The sequence below is a fragment of the Eriocheir sinensis genome, chromosome 19 (assembly GCF_024679095.1).
Source record: "Eriocheir sinensis breed Jianghai 21 chromosome 19, ASM2467909v1, whole genome shotgun sequence".
Lineage (NCBI taxonomy): Eukaryota > Metazoa > Arthropoda > Malacostraca > Decapoda > Varunidae > Eriocheir > Eriocheir sinensis.
In genome coordinates, this window is record NC_066527.1 from 390,001 (window position 1) to 408,647 (window position 18,647).

The following is an 18,647-nucleotide window of genomic DNA, read 5'->3' on the forward strand; positions in this document are numbered from 1 at the left end:
CTTACATCCTAAACACTTTCTTTCACCTGCTTTCCTACACCTTCCCTGCTGTCTGCCTACTCTCTTTCAGCTGCTCACATATCTTCCCGTTTTCGTTTGCAACCCCTCCCCACTTTTTATTATTATTATTATTATTTTTTTTTTACCTTCGCGGTCTTTCTCTCCTGCTTACATCCTCCACCGCCCTCAACCCACCCTCTCCACCTGCTACTTCCACCCCGCTTACAATACCCACCTACGCTTCCTCCTCTCTCCACCTGCTTACGACTATATCTACTTGTTTTACACCTTCCCTGCTACCTATCTGTCCCACCTGCTTATACCCTTAACATTATCTTTCTCTGTACTCCTGCTCACTACTACATTCACCTACTTTCTCACACCTCTCACACCTTAACACTATCTCCCCTACTCATCTGCTTACTACGTCCTCCTGCTTACACCATCTACAATACCTTTACCTGCTTAATACATCTACGATCTTATAGCTTCCCCGCTGTCTATCTCTCCCATCTGCTTGCTATACCTTTCATCTGCTTACAACTTCACGCTCAATGCTATCACCCCTTGTTCATCTGCTTGATAGACCCACCTGCTTACAATAACCCCCCTACCTTCCGTCTGCTTACTCTATATACACCTACTTATTTCACACCGTCTCTGCTATCCTATCTCTCCTATCTACTCTCCCACACACCTACTGATCGCTCCCTCCTGCTTGCGCCCTCACGACTACCTTCCCGTTTTCTCCTGCTTAATAATATACCCCCTTTTTTTATACACCTTCGCGACCTATCTCGAAGCCTGTTCTGCAAGTGACCCAGGCAACCCGCTTTCTACCTTCAACCTATTCGTGCACTCACCTTGGCGTTTGGGGTAGGTCAGTTATAGTTGGTAAGTCAGTTAGTTAGTCAGCCAGCCAGCCAGTCAGTCAGTCAGGCAGGTAGGCAGACAGGCAGTTCGTCAGTCAGCTCGTCAGTCAGTCAGTCAGTCAGTCAGTTAATCAGCCAGTCAGTCAGTCAGGTAGGTAAGCAGACTGGCAATTCGTCAGTCAGCCCGTCAGTCAGTCAGTTAGTCAGCCAGTGAGTTAGTTAGTCATCCAGTAAGTAATTATGTAAAGAATATGATAGACAGATAGATAGATAGATAAGTAGATAGATAGATAGATAAGTAGATAGATAAATAGACAGATAGACTGAGATGATAAATCGAAACAAAGAAAAAGAGAAAGAAATGAAAGGGAGTAAAGGATGGAAGAGAGAGAGAGGGAAGGATAGTAACTTACCTCTCTCTCCGTTTCCTCCGTTCCTCCATTCCTTTTCCTCCCTTTCCTCCGTTAGTTGTCCATTCCATCCTGCAAAGAAGAGAGAAGGAACAACTAAGAAAAAAATAACAACAGTAGTAGTAGTAGTAGTAGGAGGAGGAGGAGGAGGAGGAGGATTAGTAGTAGTAGTAGTAGTAGTAGTAGTAGTAGTAGTAGTAGTAGTAGTAGTAGTAGTAGTAATAGTAGTAGTAGTAGTAGCAGCAGTAGTAGTAGTAGTAATAGTGATGATGATAATGATAATAATAATAATAATAATAATAATAATAATAATAATAATAATAATAATAATAATAACAATAATACAAATAATAATAAAACAATAACAGAAAATCCCACGCGACCTTTTTTTTCTTTTACATTATTTCCATCCTCTTCCTTTCATTCTCCGTTCACCTATTTACATTTTCCGTTGAATCCTATACATTATTACAAGGACCCCATTATGACAGGAAGGGATTTTGGGGGGGTTACGAAACACACACACACACACACACACACACACACACACACACACACACACGTAGGCGGAGGGGGACGTGAGGAGGAGGAGGAGATGTCAAGGTGAAGGGAAGGAAGTCGCATGGTTGGTGGTGTAATCGGCGCGTCAGTTCCCCTTTCATTAATGCAAGAGTTGTCGGCGGTGGCGTGGGCCCGTGTGTGTGTGACGTCAATGGTGATAAGACTGCTCTCTCTCTCTCTCTCTCTCTCTCTCTCTCTCTCTCTCTCTCTCTCTCTCTCTCTCTCTCTCTCTCTCTCTTGTCTCTTTTCTTTCCCATTCTCTGCTCTTCATTTCCCTTTTTTTCTTTCTTTTTTGTTTCCATTCGTTCATTCTTTGTTTGTTGCTTTGTATCTTTCTCTCTCTTTTCTCTTCTTTTTCCTTTCTTTCCTTTTTTATATTTATTTTTCATTCTTTCATTTATACTTTTTTTTCTTTCTTTCTTTCTTTCTATTTCTCTGATTCTCCTTTTCGGCTTTAGCAATAGTTGACGTGAGAGAAGGAAGCATCTGAGAATGCAAACCTCTTACATGCATCGGCTGGGGGTTGCAGCGTCACCCAAACGTCAGAGCGGGAGAGAGTTGCTCCTCCGGGTCGTTAAACTACTCATGGAAACGCCTACAGTTCCTAGGAAAGCCATGGCAAATGTGCGTGCTTGGGCGCCGAAATGTCTAAGAATATGTCACTCTCCACCTTAGTCGGGGGCTGCAGCGTCACCCATGCGTCACTTAGCGGTCTTTTATCTCCTAAATTTCGCCGCAGTGTATCATCTCTTTCTATCTTCTACCGATATTTTCATGCCGACTGCTTTTCTAAGCTTGCTAAGCGTATGCCTCCCCCCCTCCCACGACCCGCTGCACACGACTTTCTACTCTTGCTTATCCCTATTCTCTCCAAATCCTTTACGAAAGAGTTAACCAGCATCTTCATTTTTTTATCCCTCCCGCTGGTAAACTCTGGAAAAGTCTTCCTCCGTCTGTATTTTCTCCTGCTTACGACTTGAATTCTTTCAAGAGGAGAGTATCAGGACACTTCCCCACCCGAAATTGACCTCTCCCCTGGCCTCTTGTTCTTTTTTCTTTTGTTGGAGCAGCGTCTGGCGGGCTTTTTTGTGTCTGTTTTTGTTTTTGCCCTTGCTGTAAAAAAAGAGGCTCTGTCAAACTACCACCAGGCTCATAAAACTACTGCTGGAAACGCTCACCACTCCTAGGAAAGTCTTGACAACTGTGTGTGCTTGGTGCTTGAGATGTCTAAAAATATGCCACTTTCCAATTAATCGGGGTCTGCAGCGTCACCCAAGCGTCACGCAGCGGGTTAAGAGTTGCTCCTGTACATAATGACCGCCCTATATTGTGTTCCTGGACTCGTGCCAGCTAGATCCGGCCTACACTAACTTGGCCCGACCACGAGGAAGTGAACAACACATAGTGCGTCCACGCGCAGACCTAACTACTTTGTGTTTCAGGCGCTATGAAACACAGTTTTTCGAATATAACATTTTAACAAAGCGTCGGACAAGGATGGTATTTTGAAAGACGATGATTAAGACCCCAACCTAATTGGCAAAAATAGGCTTAGGTGCCAAATGTGAATGATTACAGCACTTGTAAGAGTAACTTCAAGGTAAACTTCACTAAAATATACAGGCACAGGTAGCGAGGCTACGTGCCGTCATGTACGCACCGCCTCTCGTTGAAGGCGTGACGTCAATGTGACGTTTTACTATGAAGTAGCAGTAATCACTGACTCAACTGGTAGTTCTCTCTGTCCTCTCTCTCTCTCTCTCTCTCTCTCTCTCTCTCTCTCTCTCTCTCTCTCTCTCTCTCTCTCTCTCTCTCTCTCTCTCTCTCTCTCTCTCTCTCTCTCCTCAACAAGAGTAGAAATGCAATGTTTTGGAGCCTTCTGATTAATGTAAAATCACTTAGGTTTAAGAATCTATGTAAATCTCTCTCTCTCTCTCTCTCTCTCTCTCTCTCTCTCTCTCTCTCTCTCTCTCTCTCTCTCTCTCTCTCTCTCTCTCTCTCTCTCTCTCTCTCTCTAACACACACACACACACACACACACACACACACACACACACACTAGTCCAGCCCGATACATAGGGATGATGCTTATTTGAAATTATTATATATTTGCGAAAAAGTTTTACTCGCAGGAAATTACTTATCCTTTGCATGGAAAATACGGTCTTTGGTACAACATGCTGTAAGTATATAACATAGTGCAGTGGCTGAACTATTTTTACTGTGTGTGTATGTGTGTGTGAGAGAGAGAGAATTGCCAGTTGAGATGATGACAACTACGTCATAGTTACACGTCACATGGACGTCACGAACGAGAGGCACCTAGCCTCGCTACCCGTGCCTGTATAATTTAGTGCAGTTTACCTTAAAGTTACTCCTACAAGTGCCGTAATCATCCACATTTGGCACCTAAGCCTATTTTTGCCAATTAGGTCGGGGTCTTAATCATCGTCTTCCAAAATACCATCCTTGTCCGATGCTTTGTTAAAATGTTATATTCGAAAAACTGTGTTTCATAGCGCCTGAAACACATAGTAGCTGACGAGACTCACGTTGTCATGCTAAACATTCTTTCCCCACTTCCTAGAATCCTTGACTCATCCAGATTTTCATTGTTGCCTCTGCCTTTCCCTACCTTGTGGCGCGTGACAGGAGGTGGAGGTTTGCTTTAGTGCTCATGGCAGATTGAAGAACTTTATGATTGTAAGGACGTTGTATACTAATTTATTGCTATATAGAACTCACACACATACTCACACATACACATACACAGATAGATAGATAGATAGATACGTAGATAGATAGATAGATAGAAAGAAAGAGAGAGAGATACATGAGATAGATAGATGATAGAAAAAACTCAGACACAGACAAACAAAACCAAAGAACGCCACAGCCTCCACACAACATCCCAACCTTCCATCTCTTTTTTCATCTCACTCATTCACTATAACACGACAGACAGACAGACAGACAGACAGACGGGCAAAGAGAGCAACAAAACTAAATACCACCACAGCCTCCGCCAAGCATCCCAACCCTCCATCTCTTTCATCTCGCTCCAACACGTGTCTCGGAAAGGGAGTCGGAATCTAAAGTGTCATTCCCTCGCTCCTGTAACGCGATCACGGCTCTTCAAAGCGCCCCTCACGCCTCGTCTTACCCTGCCCTCCTTGGTTACCCCGGCGACACGTGGCTCTGAAGGTCCGATCACGTGCTGGACTCGCGATCGTTGGGTTAGTCAGTCCATATTACTCTTGCACCCTGCCCGAAGAAACTTGTGAGCTGCCTAGTGACTGATCCTTGGGTACGGCTGTGTGTGTGTGTGTGTGTGTGTGTGTGTGTGTGTGTGTGTGTGTGACACGGAGTGCATGCATGATAAAAATTAATGAGAGAGAGAGAGAGAGAGAGAGAGAGAGAGAGAGAGAGAGAGAGAGAGAGATTTCAGTCTTTACCCCCCTTCTCTCTCTCTCTCTCTCTCTCTCTCTCTCTCTCTCTCTCTCTCTGACGTCTTCACAATGTCATTATTACGCTAATGCTATAAATGTGAATCCACGAGGAACTGGCGGAGTGGGGGGTTTCTGCGGGGGTCTCTCCTCCCGCACCACGCTGCCACATCTCTTGTCTCCAATTGTGGGACTAGAGTCAAGGTGTTAAGTGGACCACCATTAGCCTCCCTTCATTTCCTCCTCCTCCTCCTCCTCTCTCTCTCTCTCTCTCTCTCTCTCTCTCTCTCTCTCTCTCTCTCTCTCTCTCTCTCTCTCTCTCTCTCTCTCTTCTTCGGGGACGAGAAAGTCGAGAATACAGGCTGTCTTGGTGACCTGCTCGTCATGCACTCATGATCCCGTTTGGCGCAGACTCTTTCAACAGTTCTTTCACTAACATTAGTGGCTCTCGCTGTTCTTGCAGTTACTCTTGTGAGTGATATGATAAATCCTCTGTTGTTGTTTTTTCGTCTAAAAAGTACTTGTTTACATTGTAAATGAGTTCTTTCTCGCGGCTGTGCAGCCAACGACGTGGAGAGGCAGGGAGAGGGAGGGAGGGGAAAGGCAGAGGCGGGAGCGGGCCACCCATGGGCCCACCTGCTGACCCTTCCATGACCTTGAGAGAAGTGACCTGGGCTCTGGATGTGTAGAATGACAACGTTGGAATACAAGTGCCGTGGTATTTATACAAAATATTTGTTATAATCTTAAAAACGAAACAATCTTAACGCTATATAACCTTATTGGATTATCCAATTATTTAATTAAATTCATTTAAAGGTAGTAAATAGCTGACATAAGAGAGGAAGCGAGAAGTGTTGAGAGTGTGTGGCAAGGTGTGGTGCGGGGCTGACCCACACCTCTCACCCCCCAGTCCGCCAGTTCCTCCTGGATTGACTAATAATAATAATAATAATAATAATAATAATAATAATAATAATAATAATAATAACAACAACAAATCAATAAATAAACAAATATATTGGTTTTAATTCGAATACACTGAATTGGTTTTAATTGGAATACAAATACGAATACTTCTCGAACGTATTCATGACTACTTTTCATTGAAAAATATCTTCTTGACGTAACTGGGTATAGCACTATCTAAAGTTATACAACAGTAAAATGAGCTCATGAACCTGTACTATACACGATCATTACACGTCCGCCCTGAAGGCTGGAGTTCAAAGGAACAACGGCTGTTATTTGTGATCATAATTTTTTTAAGTATTCGTCAGATTATTCGCAGAATACGAATACGTCTCCCTTGTATTCGAATACGAGTGAGAATACTTTGATTTCTAGCAATTGTTTTTCAAATACGATTTTTTTTTTTTAACGTCTTGGCCTATTGCGCCGGTAGGCTTCTTCCCGGTGGATCCTGATGGTCGGTCCAAGGCTTCTTCCCGGTGGGTCCTGATGGTCGGCCCAGCCCGTTCTGGCACAGGCGAGTGTTTATAGTGGCGCCATCTTGCATTGGCTCATGCTGCCCTCCCGGAGCTCATCTTTAATCCCCGGAGCTCATCTTTAATCCTGGAATCTAGAGTCCGGGTTGATGGGTGGTCTTCTGGACAGCATGTGGGTAGTTTTAAGCCACTCGGCGGCGGCTGAAAAATCCCAGCTTGGTGGCACCGGGCGGGGATTGAACTCGAGTCCTCCTGAACGCGGGGCCGTCTTGCTATCTGTTCAGCCACCGCCTACCCAAATACGGTATTCGAATGTATTCGAATACGAATACCGGGTACGAATACTCCATCCCTGCTTTGTAGACCATGCATAAGGCAGACATGTTTTTTTTTTTTTTTTCCATCTTGGTGACAGTATACCAGGGCCCATATCCACGAAAGTGTCTAAGGCCGATGCTACTTAAGCACAAAATCATACATAGCTTATGGTCAACGAGTTAGGGCCGTTGTAACTTATCGTGCTTAGACCATTCTCTGTTGATGTCGCTCGTCTCGCTAGAACGCACAGCGAGCAAAATTTCGACATGAATCATGTTAAATAAAACATAGTTATACTTACATTTTCTTTGTTTTTTATTTTAATAATTTTACAATACAATTTTTGACCAAATAACACGGAGTGAATGACAGTATTTCTTGGAAAAGAAAAATATTAAAATACATTCCCGTTGGAAACGAGAATTTGTGTAAACAAACAGTCACCAGCTCAGTCACCCTGTACAACCTGCCTTCGGCGTTGTGTGTTCCAACTCTACCAGATCTCCTCCTGTCCTACAATACCAGGTAAGGCTTGAAGGTATTAAAAATATTGCTTAATGGTATTTTATAGGAAAACTTGAAAAGATCATTCCAGTATAAGTTAGTCAATTCGTTCACATGGTGGAGTCAGTTTGCCCACTCGGTTGAGTCACTTCACCCTTTCTCGATTAATTCCTTTGGTTTTTGTTAAGTTACGGTAATATGCCCTAAGACGAAAAAAAGTGCACCACTTGAAATAAGACATGTTTTTCAGACACTTCTTCTATACCCTTTTTTGTGCAAATGACTCCACGTGTTCAGCGGGCTACCAACGGTTACGAGTGCGTGATTGTGAGGTTGAAGATGGGGTTTGAGTTTAGCTACAATACTTAAAGAAGGTGATATTTAGCAATAAGAAATGCACAAATGGTTGTATTTTAACAGAAATAACACTCTTGGGGAAATTCCCTAGGGTGCTGTTTCTAAGTCGTTGCACAAGACAACAGTCACATTTCTGTGTTGTGTGCATAACAGTACAACCATTAGTGCTTCTATTGCTATCTGCACATATGATGTATATGTTAATATTTACCATTGGTTAAATTTAACATATGTGCGAATGATACTTAACCTAACTAACCTAACCTAGACCTTAGCCTAACCTAACCTATAGTGACATGCATTTCTTAAGAGTATTCTGCAATATGTTTTACTTTTATAAATCAAATAACGTTTTACCACATGATTTATGTAGTCAATACTACTTGCAGGCAAAAGAACTCATGAGTGTGGGTGAAATGACTTACCTTTTTTTGGGCAAACTGACATGTGGGCGAAATTACTGTAATCCATCTAACCTACATCATCATGTGGATCTGCTCATTCTGGCTATCTTTAATTATATATATATGTATATATTATATATATATATATATATATATATATATATATATATATGTATATATTATATATATGTATATATTATATATATATATATGGTAAAGGTTCAGCAGAGCTACAGCGCCTTAATTTGGCTCTAATTTCTTCCACTCCGTACAAATTTTATGAATATTTAAATCCTTGCAGTTGTCCAACGATGGAAGCCACTCCACCCAGTAAACGGAATAGGAAGGCAAACTGGGGGGAGAAAGAAACTTTCCGCCTGGCAGATATGTACATGGATGAGGTACAAACCTTGAAGTCCAGCTTCAAGATGCCGGGAGTTTCAAACAGGAAGAAACATGAGATATGGGAACAAATAGCCGAGGAGTTGAATAACTCATTCAACAACTACAGGACCTCGGCTGAAGTGAAGAAACGCTGGTTCTTCATAAGTTCCCGGTCTCGGCAAAAAATCCAGCGATTCCGTGAGGAACGGAATAGGACAGGTGAGTTCATTTTCTAATTTTTGTTTAAATCTTATCTAACGGTGTTATACACTTAACAGACCGAACTTAAAATGGTACACCTCCATATCGAGAAATTAACTGAGTTCACGGAATTGCATTTTTTTCTCATTCATCCATTAACTTATTACATTTTTTATCTCAGCTGAAAACTATAGATTTTCAGGACGTACCTGTCCCTCTACAACCTTTGTATTCAGAGAAATGCAGTATACATTACCATGTGTCCATTTTTTAGGTGGTGGTCCTCCTCCCCCTCCACTGGATCCCATTGACGAATTGATTGAGGATATTCTGGGACCAGACAGCAAAACGATAATGGGTGAGCCTCAAGTCGATGATCTGATGGATGTCCTGCGTGCTGACATGTGAGTAGTTATTTCTTTCCTGTGTTCATTTTATATGAATCACTCCCCTGCTCTACCCTTTACCGCTTCCTTAAACTGACTCCACTCCACCTCAACGACACCTACCTCTTTGTCTCTTTCTTCCCTTCATTCTATACTCAAATTCTGCAGCTTTACCCTCTTTGCTCAACTCCCTAATTTCTCTGAACCTCTCTTAATTTTACCCCAAATACTAGAACATAGATTCTAATTTATGCTTATTTTTCAATCAAAGCAATGTTATTAAAATAACCATTTTGGGTAAAATATTACTTCCATATTCATATTTCTATTCATTGTGATTAAGGCTTCATTCAATAAAAAGAAAGGAAATTACTGTCAGTCAGTTGTTTATATCATTCATTAATTGAATTTTTTTTACACAAGGCGCCGGCCAAAGGCACAGCAAAAATTAGTAAAGAATATAAGATAGATTGTGTTCATGTAAGGTAATATAGTGTATAGATTATATAATGTAGTATACTATTCTAGGAGTGATTTCACTATGCTGGCAGGTGTGTCCTTGCATCTTCCAAGCTTGTACACCATGTAATGATTAAATCCATTGCTTGCAGAAAGGACGTGAGACCTGCTGCAGGAGGAGCAACAGCAGATCCGTTGGTCAGTTTCAATAGCCACGAATCTGCAGATGCACCAACTGTAATATATGTTGATGCATCTGCAGAAGCGCTTCCCCCTTCATCCACCCCCTCAGAAGATCCCACCACGGGACAAATGGGAGCTGTAAGGGCAGTGGAGTCTGCTGCCCAGGAACACAAGGCAGCTGCTCAGGCAGTGGCATCCGCTGCACGGGCCCAAGAGGCAGCTGCCCGAGCACAGGAGTCCGCTGCGAGGGCCAAGGAGTCCGCTGCGAGGGCCAAGGAGTCCGCTGCGAGGGCCAAGGAGGCAGCTATGCGGGCCAAGGAACAGGCTGCCAAGGAGAAAATTGAGGCCATGAGGCTTAAAGCTAAATACTATAAATTTAAACTAGAAAATAAATAAACATACAACCAAATACTACTTCTGTTATTTCTAACATTATTAAACTATTATAAGCTTAGTTCTCATATGTATTGTAATTTGTACTTATACTGACACTGCTTTTTTTTGCATAGTTTCTGACTATACAATTAGAATTTTGACTGTGGAAAGATATACTATGGTGAAGCTTTCTAGTCTCCTTTTTAGAAAACAATCATAAGAAGGTCATCAGAAATTGTGGTTAGGAGATGAGAGACTATGCTAATGGGAATTTAAATTTATCATAATGCATTAAAAGGTAGGAAACATTACCAAGGTAGGTACACGAGGCCCTGTTGGAGGACGTTCCATCAGTCCTCATTGCTGAGAAGAGAAATGATGACATTAAGAGAAATGTATAAAATCAATGTGAAGCAAGTATAATTATTTATCTATTTTATCGATCATATCTATTTTTCCATCTCTCACCTGTTCACCCATCCGTCCCACTCCCCACTACCACCTTCATCTCATTAGTGATCTTCCAATAAGTAATTAATTAAATTAGAACATAATACCAGTTTCTCTTGCAAAGATTCAACTTACCTGAAATGCAAGGTGCAGAATGCATCCCGATAGGCACGACCCTCATTACGGTGACCACCGGGCGCATTGGCAGGTTCTTCTGCAGCATCATTTAATGGCACTGGGACTTGTGCCTCTGCACCCATTGGTTGCTCGTCATCCAGAGGAAGAGGAAGATTCCTATCCTTGCAAATATTGTGCAGCATTCCACACACATGAATGATTTTGCACACCTTGAGGGGGGCCTCAATCGTACCTCACCATGCAAAACATGAAATCGGCGTTTGAGTTGTCCAATTCCACGTTCAACAATACTGCGTGTAATTTTGTGAGACCTGGATGAATAACAATGGTAATTAATTGTAATTAATTGTTGTACGTTGTTGTCCTAGTGGTAATCTTGTTGAGTTAGTCTACACTTCATATGATGAGTTAGTGGTTATCAAAGTTTCAGCAAAAAATATACAGGACAAAATTTGGGACTCAACTCTCAGTGGCCGATTCCAGGCAAATAGTAATTTAACTTTGAGCACAGGTTAAGGTTTTTAATGCATAGGGCGTTGAGTCAGATTTAGTACTAAATACACCCCATTCCCAGTGTTAGTTCTTACCAGTCTCACTGACTAAACTACTTATAAACGTTATATCACGTTTTATATATATATATATATATATATATATATATATATATATATATATATATATATATATATATATATATATATATATATATTTAACTTATGTTAAAAAGCCCAATACTATCTTTCAGAGATGACACTTAATCCAACCTAACCAATCTAAACCTCACTGCTACTAAGACTGTCTACATCTACTACTAATACCACTGCTGCTGCTGCTACTGCTATCAATAATAATAATAATAATAATAATAATAAGACAATGTATTTACCTATTATATCGTGACTGAGGTCCAGGCAGTGGACGCAGATAAGGTGTAAGAGCCATGTCTTGCTGGGGTACCCACTGTCTCCAAGCAAGTGACTTCCTGCTGGCACATATCCTCCGTCAAACAATCTTGACAATCCACTGCTGTTCAAGATACGTGCATCATGCACTGACCCTGGCCACTTGGCAAGAATGTCCAATATTCGATAATTGGCATCAAATACAACTTGGACATTCATGCTGTGATACCCCTTCCGGTTCACATACACTTCTTCTTGATCCCTCGGTGCCACGATTCGGATGTGTGTGCCATCAATGGCACCTACGATGTTAGGGAAATTGGCTATAGCAAAGAATTCTGCTTTCTTTCGGTCAGCGCTGTCTTGGGTGACAGGAAAAGTTATGAACCTCTTGAGGACATTAACATCTGCAAGGGCGTCTATAGTTTTACTGATGGCTCTGCTGATGCTGGACTGTGAGGGGCCAAGGTCATCACTGCTACATTGTTGCATTTTGCCAGTAGCAAGATATCTTAAGGTTATGAGAACCTTCAACTCCGGGGTGAGCGGGTTAGACCTGTTGGTATCACTCTTCAGCGCTGCCCTTACAAGGTTGGTAACAAATAATATACCTTCCCGGTCTAACCTGTACCTCTTGATGAGCTCAGCATCATTAAGTTCATTTAGAACGTCCTTTCTAAGGTAATTATTCCCTGGCTGATGTGGTTGTTGCTCTTGTGGCGCTGCCATCTTGATTGTTTACGTTCAAATCCATCGTCCTTAAGGGCTGGTGAGACAGGGTCCAGCCTGTTTTACCGCTAAGCACGATGTTAGGGCCGTCGAAAAATTTTATGTACGACGTCAGGCAAGTTAGGCACGATAGCCGCCATTTTATTTTGCTATGGACGACGGCATCGGCCTAAGACACTTTCGTGGATACCGGCCCAGGCGCCTAGCCTCACCGCTGCCATGCCGGTCACCTCACACGGAAACACACACAGCCTCCCGTTCGCTGCCATGACCAAGGCGACCTGAACCAGACGCTGCACCTACGCACCTGGCTGGCACTCACCTCACGACACACACACACACACACACACACACACACACACGCGCGCGCGCCTCGCTCCGCCCCGCCCCGCCACGCGCGTAGCCTGCATTTGTTTCCACGTGCATGAACCGTGGGGAAACGCGGTCTTCCTGATAACCCGTACCTACGTACAGACTTAATACCTCAGAAACATATACACACGTAGACATAGTTACACCTACGGATCACCTACCTATACCTGCCTGCCTGGACGATTACATACTTAGTCATTTAGATACATAAACATAGACATATACACTACCTAACTACTTACCTGCCAACCTACCTTCCTACCTACACACATGCATGATTACTTATATACATATAAGATAGACATATACACATTATTATTATTATTATTATTATTATTATTATTATTATTATTATTATTATTATTATTATTATTATTATTATTATTATTATTGTATCTACCTATCTATATACCTATCCATCTACCTACCTACCCTCTATATCTACTTCTATACAAACCCACTCACATACATTCATACACACACAGATATACACACATACACACCTCTACACAATCACTATTACTACCACTACTACAACATCAACTATACTACCGCACCACATCCATTACTATAACCACCACCACCACCATCACCATCACCAGCCACTGCGATTACCACACAAGAGTACACGCGCCTCCTGTGTCTAGGAGGGGTGGGGTGGGGTGGGGGGGGATTAACACTTTAGCCGCTTCTCCTGCCACCCTTACCCTGTTTTTACCCGCTAGAGACGTGCGGCGTGACTGACATAACCTCGGAACTGTCTTAACTTCTCCTTACATGACCTTGCGTGTGCCGTGTGTCAGTATTCAAAGGTTTGACAAGTAAGCGTTGGTAAGGAGAACGGGAGGATTAGGGGAGCTGGAATGGATTGGGTGAGGGGAGGGTGGAGACGAAGGACGAAGGGATGGAGGGTGAGGTGTTGTATTCCTCTCTTGTGTTTGGTCTCCACGTGTGCGTCGAGGAAGAGAGAGTGAGGAGAGTTACTGACATGGAGGGGAAGATCTGTGGATGGGTTGGGGCGGGTTGGAGTGACCTAATCTATTCCGTTATGGTGTCTGTCACTGTCTAAGTCCTCTACGTGTGTACCCGGCAATGGGGAGTTAAGAAGAGGGTGTGGGAGTAGAGGGGAGTGAAGGACAGGGTTATCGCGTTGGGTGTAAGGCTTGGGTGCATGGGTTGGGGCGGGATAGGGCTGTAGTCACCTAATCTATTCCCTTGTTGTGTCTAAGTCCTCCACGTGTGTACCCGGCAATGGGAGTTGAGGAGATGGTGTGGGAAGGGAGGGTATGGAGGGGAGAGTTATGGGGTTGGGTGTAAGGCTTGGGGGCGCTGCAAGAGTTGACGTAACCTTATATATTCCCACCGGTGTCTGGCCTTCAGAATGTTTGGGGAAAGCGCACGAAGCGAGAATGGGAAGGAAAGCACGTGTTGGATTTCCTTCGTGTTATTAGTGGCGTCCTGCAGTGGTCAGTCTTAGGTCCATTGCTGTTTATCTTTTTTATTAACGATATGGACACTGTGTTGGATTCGCCTTGCGTTACTTGTGGCGTCCCGCGGTGATCAGTCTTAGGTCCATTGCTGTTTATCTTTTTTATTAACGATATGGACACTGCGTTGGATTCGCCCTGCGTTACTGGTGGCGTCCCGCGGTGATCAGTCTTAGGTCCATTGCTGTTTATCTTTTTTTATTAACGATATGGACACTGTGTTGGATTCGCCTTGCGTTACTGGTGGCGTCCCGCGGTGATCTCTCTTAGGTCCAAAGCTGTTTATCTTTCGCATTAACGATATGGACACGTGATGGATTTCCTTCGTGTTACTGGTGGCGTCCCGCGGTAATCAGTCTTAGGTCCATTGCTGTTTATCTTTTGCATTAAGGACAGGGGTACGTGTTGGATTTCCTTCGTGTTACTAGTGGCGTCCCGCGGTGATCTCTCTTAGGTCCATTGCTGTTTATCTTTTGCATTAACGACAGGGACACGTGTTGGATTTCCTTCGTGTTACTGGTGGCGTCCCGCGGTGATCAGTCTTAGGTCCATTGCTGTGTATATTTTGCATTAACGATATGGACACGTGTTGGATTTCCTTCGTGTTACTGGTGGCGTCCCGCGGTGATCAGTCTTAGGTCCATTACTGTGTATATTTTGCATTAACGATATGGACACGTGTTGGATTTCCTTCGTGTTACTGGTGGCGTCCCGCGGTGATCTGTCCTAGGTTCATTGCTGTGTATCATTTATATTAACGGTAGCAAGACGTGTGGGGTTGCGCTGGTGTTACTAGTGGCGTCCCTAACTGAGCAGTCTTGGGTCCATTGCTGCTTATCATTTACACTAACGATCTTGACCGCGGTATAGCCAGCGACATAGCAAGTTATCATTTACATTAACGACAGATAGACTAAATTAAGAAAAAAAATGCAGCGTTTTTAAGGGAAGGAGAAAATATAACTGTTTGTAACCACACATTAAATAACACAGTCCACGATCATTGCTACTGTGAAAGGGCTTTGGGTGTTGCGCGCGTGCTCCGATCTGCGACCCGCGAATCATTGCCTCTTTTACCGCCATGAACGGCCACGCCAGGACGATCTTAGCTTGTATTTAAAGAAGTGTTAGCGAGGAGAGTAGACGCTATTCACAGGCTATATCTGGTACTGATTAGGCCCCACCTTGACCATGCTATTCAAGTTTGGAAATGCTGAAGAAAGAAATGGATTAAACCTAACGAGAGATGGAGGAGGAGAGGATTAAATAAAGATATAAAGAAATTGAAATACAAGAAGGAAGCGAATATGAAATAGATGTTAGTCAGAGGGGAATAGATGATATTTATACATTACATCTGGTTATTCAAATTTGGTATATCCTCTTCCCTTCCCTTCCCATCCCTTCCTTTCCCTTCTCTTCTCTTCCCTGATACTCTCTCCTATGCTAGTTGACTTTGGTATATCAATTCACTTTTCCTTCCTTCCTTCCTTCCTTTCCTTTCCTTTCCTTCCCTTCCCTTTCTTCTCTTCCCTTCCCTTCACTTTCCTTTCCTTCTCTTCCCTTCCCTTCACTAGCCCTCCCTCCTATGCTATTCAAATTTGGTATGCCCTCTCCCCTTCCCTTCCCATCCATCCGTTCCTTTCCCTTCTCTCCCTCTCCTTCCCTCCTTCCGTTCTCTCCCTTCCCTTTCTTTCCTTCCCTTCCTTTCCCTTCCCTTCCCTTCCCTAACCCTCTCTCTCTCACCTAATACAAAGAGAATAAAGAGTCCCACGAACCAGTACAGAAAGAACGTAACTAAAATGATCCAAGGGTTTCGAAACTTGCACAACAGAGGAAGATTAAAGAGGATAATCCACTTCTTTAGGACTGACGTGGACTGCGAGGTGCTTTAAGTGGAGATTTCAAACGGGGAAGGGGATTAATAAGGAGATTTCAGATAGAATATTATGAGTGTAAAAATGAAACGTGTCTTCAGTGGAGATCTTAAAACGGTAAAAGGGGATTAATAAGGAGATTTTTAGATCGAATACTATTGATACTAATCGAACACTAATACTAATTGAATACTAAAACTAATATTAATCGAATCCTAATCATCAATACAAATCAAATACAAATACTAATCGAATACTAATACTAATCGAATATTAATACTAATACGAATCGAATACTAATACTGAAAAAAATAAGCCCTGTGTGAGTGTGAATTAATTTGTTACGTTCAGGTTCAAGACTGAGGAAAAAAAAGTGCCGAAAAATAAGCCGGTTCGGAAGTAATGTGGCGGAAAACTGGACCAAACGAGGCGGATTGAAATCTATAAATGGGGGTAACGTAGTTTTATGGCGGGGGTGACCTGGGGTGCCCGAGGGTGACTTATTACTCCCCTCTAGTTTCTCCCCTTGCCCCGGGTTTACTCAACACTGGGGAGGCAATGGGGGGAGGGGAAGGGGAGGAAAAAGGGGGGGAAGGAGGGGAAGGCACGTGGGCGATGGGGAAACGGTTGGGAAGAAGGGCAAGTTGGAATGACCTCTTATGTAATCCACCTGTGACCTGGAATGACCCTTGACATGTGCATTAGGTTTGGGGAGGTAAGGGGAGGGCGGGGAGGGGGGGGGGGTATGAGATGTGAGTTAGGGAGGAGGATATGGAGAGCAAAGGGAGGAAAGTAAGGGGTTAGAGATAAGTTGGGGAGGATAGGGGATGCAGGGAAGGGTGGGGAAGAGGATGGGGAGGGTGGGAGATGGGGACTAAGAGGTATGGGGAGAGATAGTGGGCATGGGAGCAAGGGGAGAAAAGTATGGGAAGATAAAGTGAGAAAAAGGTAGGCAAAGGTAACATGGGGAGAAGAGAGAATGGGGAGGAGGAAGGGAAGAGGGGAAGATGAGAATGAGGAGGAGGAGGAGGAGGAGAGGATGAAGGGAGGAAGGAAAGATGGGAAGGAGGTGAGGATAAACGAAGGAAGGGAAGATGGGAAGGAGGAGAGGATGAACAGAGGAAGGGAAGATGGGGAGGAGGAGGAGGAGGAGGATGGGGAAGAAGATGAGGAAGGTGAACGAGAACCAGGAAGGTATGGAAGTCGGTCAGGACTAAGGAGAGCGCATGAGTGACAAGGGGAGGAGTTAAAAAGAGAGAAGGAGGGGGTAGGGATCGGAGGGGCTTGTGGAGGCCGCCGGGGTCGCGGGGGTGCCTCGTGTCGACTGTCGGTGCGTGTGCGTGTACTTATGGCCATTGGGGACGCGTGCACACTGCCAGAAAAGGACACAGAGATCGAGAGAATAGAAAAACACAATCAGCTTTACCTGGAGATCGAGAATTCGTGACAAAAATAACAACGGAGGGGGAAAGAATTTAAAAAAGTATAGATTATTAAAGGGATGAAAGAGCGTCAGTATAGGCTATAGAACGATTAGTTTTTGAAAAAGCAGAGAGAGAAAAAGAAACAATCAGTATTACCTAAAGATCGAGAACTTGTGGTAAAAATAAAAATAAAACAGCGGTGGGGAGAATGATTTAAAGTTTAGGTTAATGAAGGGATATAGGAGTGTTTGAACAGGCTGAAAAGAGATGAGAAAAATCACAATCGACATTACCTAGAAATCGAGAACTTTTGAAATAAAAGATTGAAATGAAAGACAAAGAACAGAAGAAAAAAAAAACGTCGGAGAAAAAAAGAAGAGAAAAAAAAAATCAGACAATGGAGGGAGATGATTAAAAAAGTATAGACGACTGAAGGGCGGAGAGTGTTTGTAAAGACTATAAAAGAATTGGTGTTTGATCTCTTTCCTATTGGTGTTCGCCTGACCTTGACCGTCGTTTTTTTTTTATTTGTTTATTGTTTTTTATGCTGTTTTTAATGTTTCTTTTTATCCCTCTGAACTTGCTTGCTGTGATTTCTCTTTATCTCAATTCCTATTTTTTTTCTCATTTCTTTTCGTTCTTTTTCTTCTTCCTACCTTTTTCTTCTCTCCTCCACATCACTTATTAATTATCCATTTGTTCATTCCACTTATTCATTGTAGTATATATATATATATATATATATATATATATATATATATATATATATATATATATATATATATATATATATATATATATATATATATATATATATAATGAAGAGGAGTACCAGGGCTGGCAGAAACATTTCTGCTATGTTAAACTTCTTTAATAAGTTGGTTACGTTTCGGAAAGAACATGTTCCATCATCAGACCTAAAAGCAAATTACACAGTGTATCACATACAACGTAAGATAA

The 18,647-nt window shown here is 42.8% G+C and overlaps 2 protein-coding genes and 1 long non-coding RNA gene across 5 annotated transcripts in view; 1 reads left to right on the plus strand and 2 right to left on the minus strand.

The window, feature by feature from the left end:
* Positions 1 to 18,647, minus strand: part of LOC127000484 (uncharacterized) — a 59,336-nt gene that overhangs the window by 15,278 nt on the left and 25,411 nt on the right. For 2 of the 3 annotated variants that reach the window (XR_007754074.1, XM_050864207.1), the window contains one exon: positions 1,286 to 1,354. Coding sequence is in view for 1 of the 3 variants with exons in the window: in XM_050864207.1 (XP_050720164.1) it covers positions 1,286 to 1,354 (69 nt within the window). In the remaining 2 variants the exon portion in view is untranslated. Of the gene's footprint in view, positions 1 to 1,285; positions 1,355 to 12,739; positions 13,156 to 18,647 lie in introns of those variants that run through there. The other variant, XR_007754076.1, reaches the window with a different exon arrangement.
* Positions 7,162 to 10,342, plus strand: LOC127000483 (uncharacterized). The gene is made up of 4 exons (XM_050864206.1): positions 7,162 to 7,580; positions 8,622 to 8,923; positions 9,180 to 9,309; positions 9,903 to 10,342. Exons 2-4 carry the CDS (start codon positions 8,632 to 8,634, stop codon positions 10,327 to 10,329), a joined length of 849 nt encoding a protein of 282 aa, XP_050720163.1. The 5' UTR covers positions 7,162 to 7,580; positions 8,622 to 8,631; the 3' UTR covers positions 10,330 to 10,342.
* LOC127000486 (uncharacterized) lies at positions 9,661 to 11,473 on the minus strand. Its single transcript, XR_007754078.1, has 3 exons — positions 10,894 to 11,473; positions 10,621 to 10,671; positions 9,661 to 10,258 (listed from the first exon to the last, which is right to left on the minus strand). It is a non-coding gene; the product is annotated as an uncharacterized LOC127000486 (long non-coding RNA).

What these genes read in the sequence shown, in the direction of transcription:
- LOC127000483 (XM_050864206.1), top strand. Translation starts at nt 8,632, where the DNA reads ATGGAAGCCACTCCACCCAGTAAACGGAATAGGAAGGCAAACTGGGGG. An exon ending in TGAGGAACGGAATAGGACAG is followed by an intron (nt 8,924 to 9,179) that starts GTGAGTTCATTT and finishes TCCATTTTTTAG; the next exon opens with GTGGTGGTCCTCCTCCCCCT. An exon ending in GATGTCCTGCGTGCTGACAT is followed by an intron (nt 9,310 to 9,902) that starts GTGAGTAGTTAT and finishes CATTGCTTGCAG; the next exon opens with AAAGGACGTGAGACCTGCTG.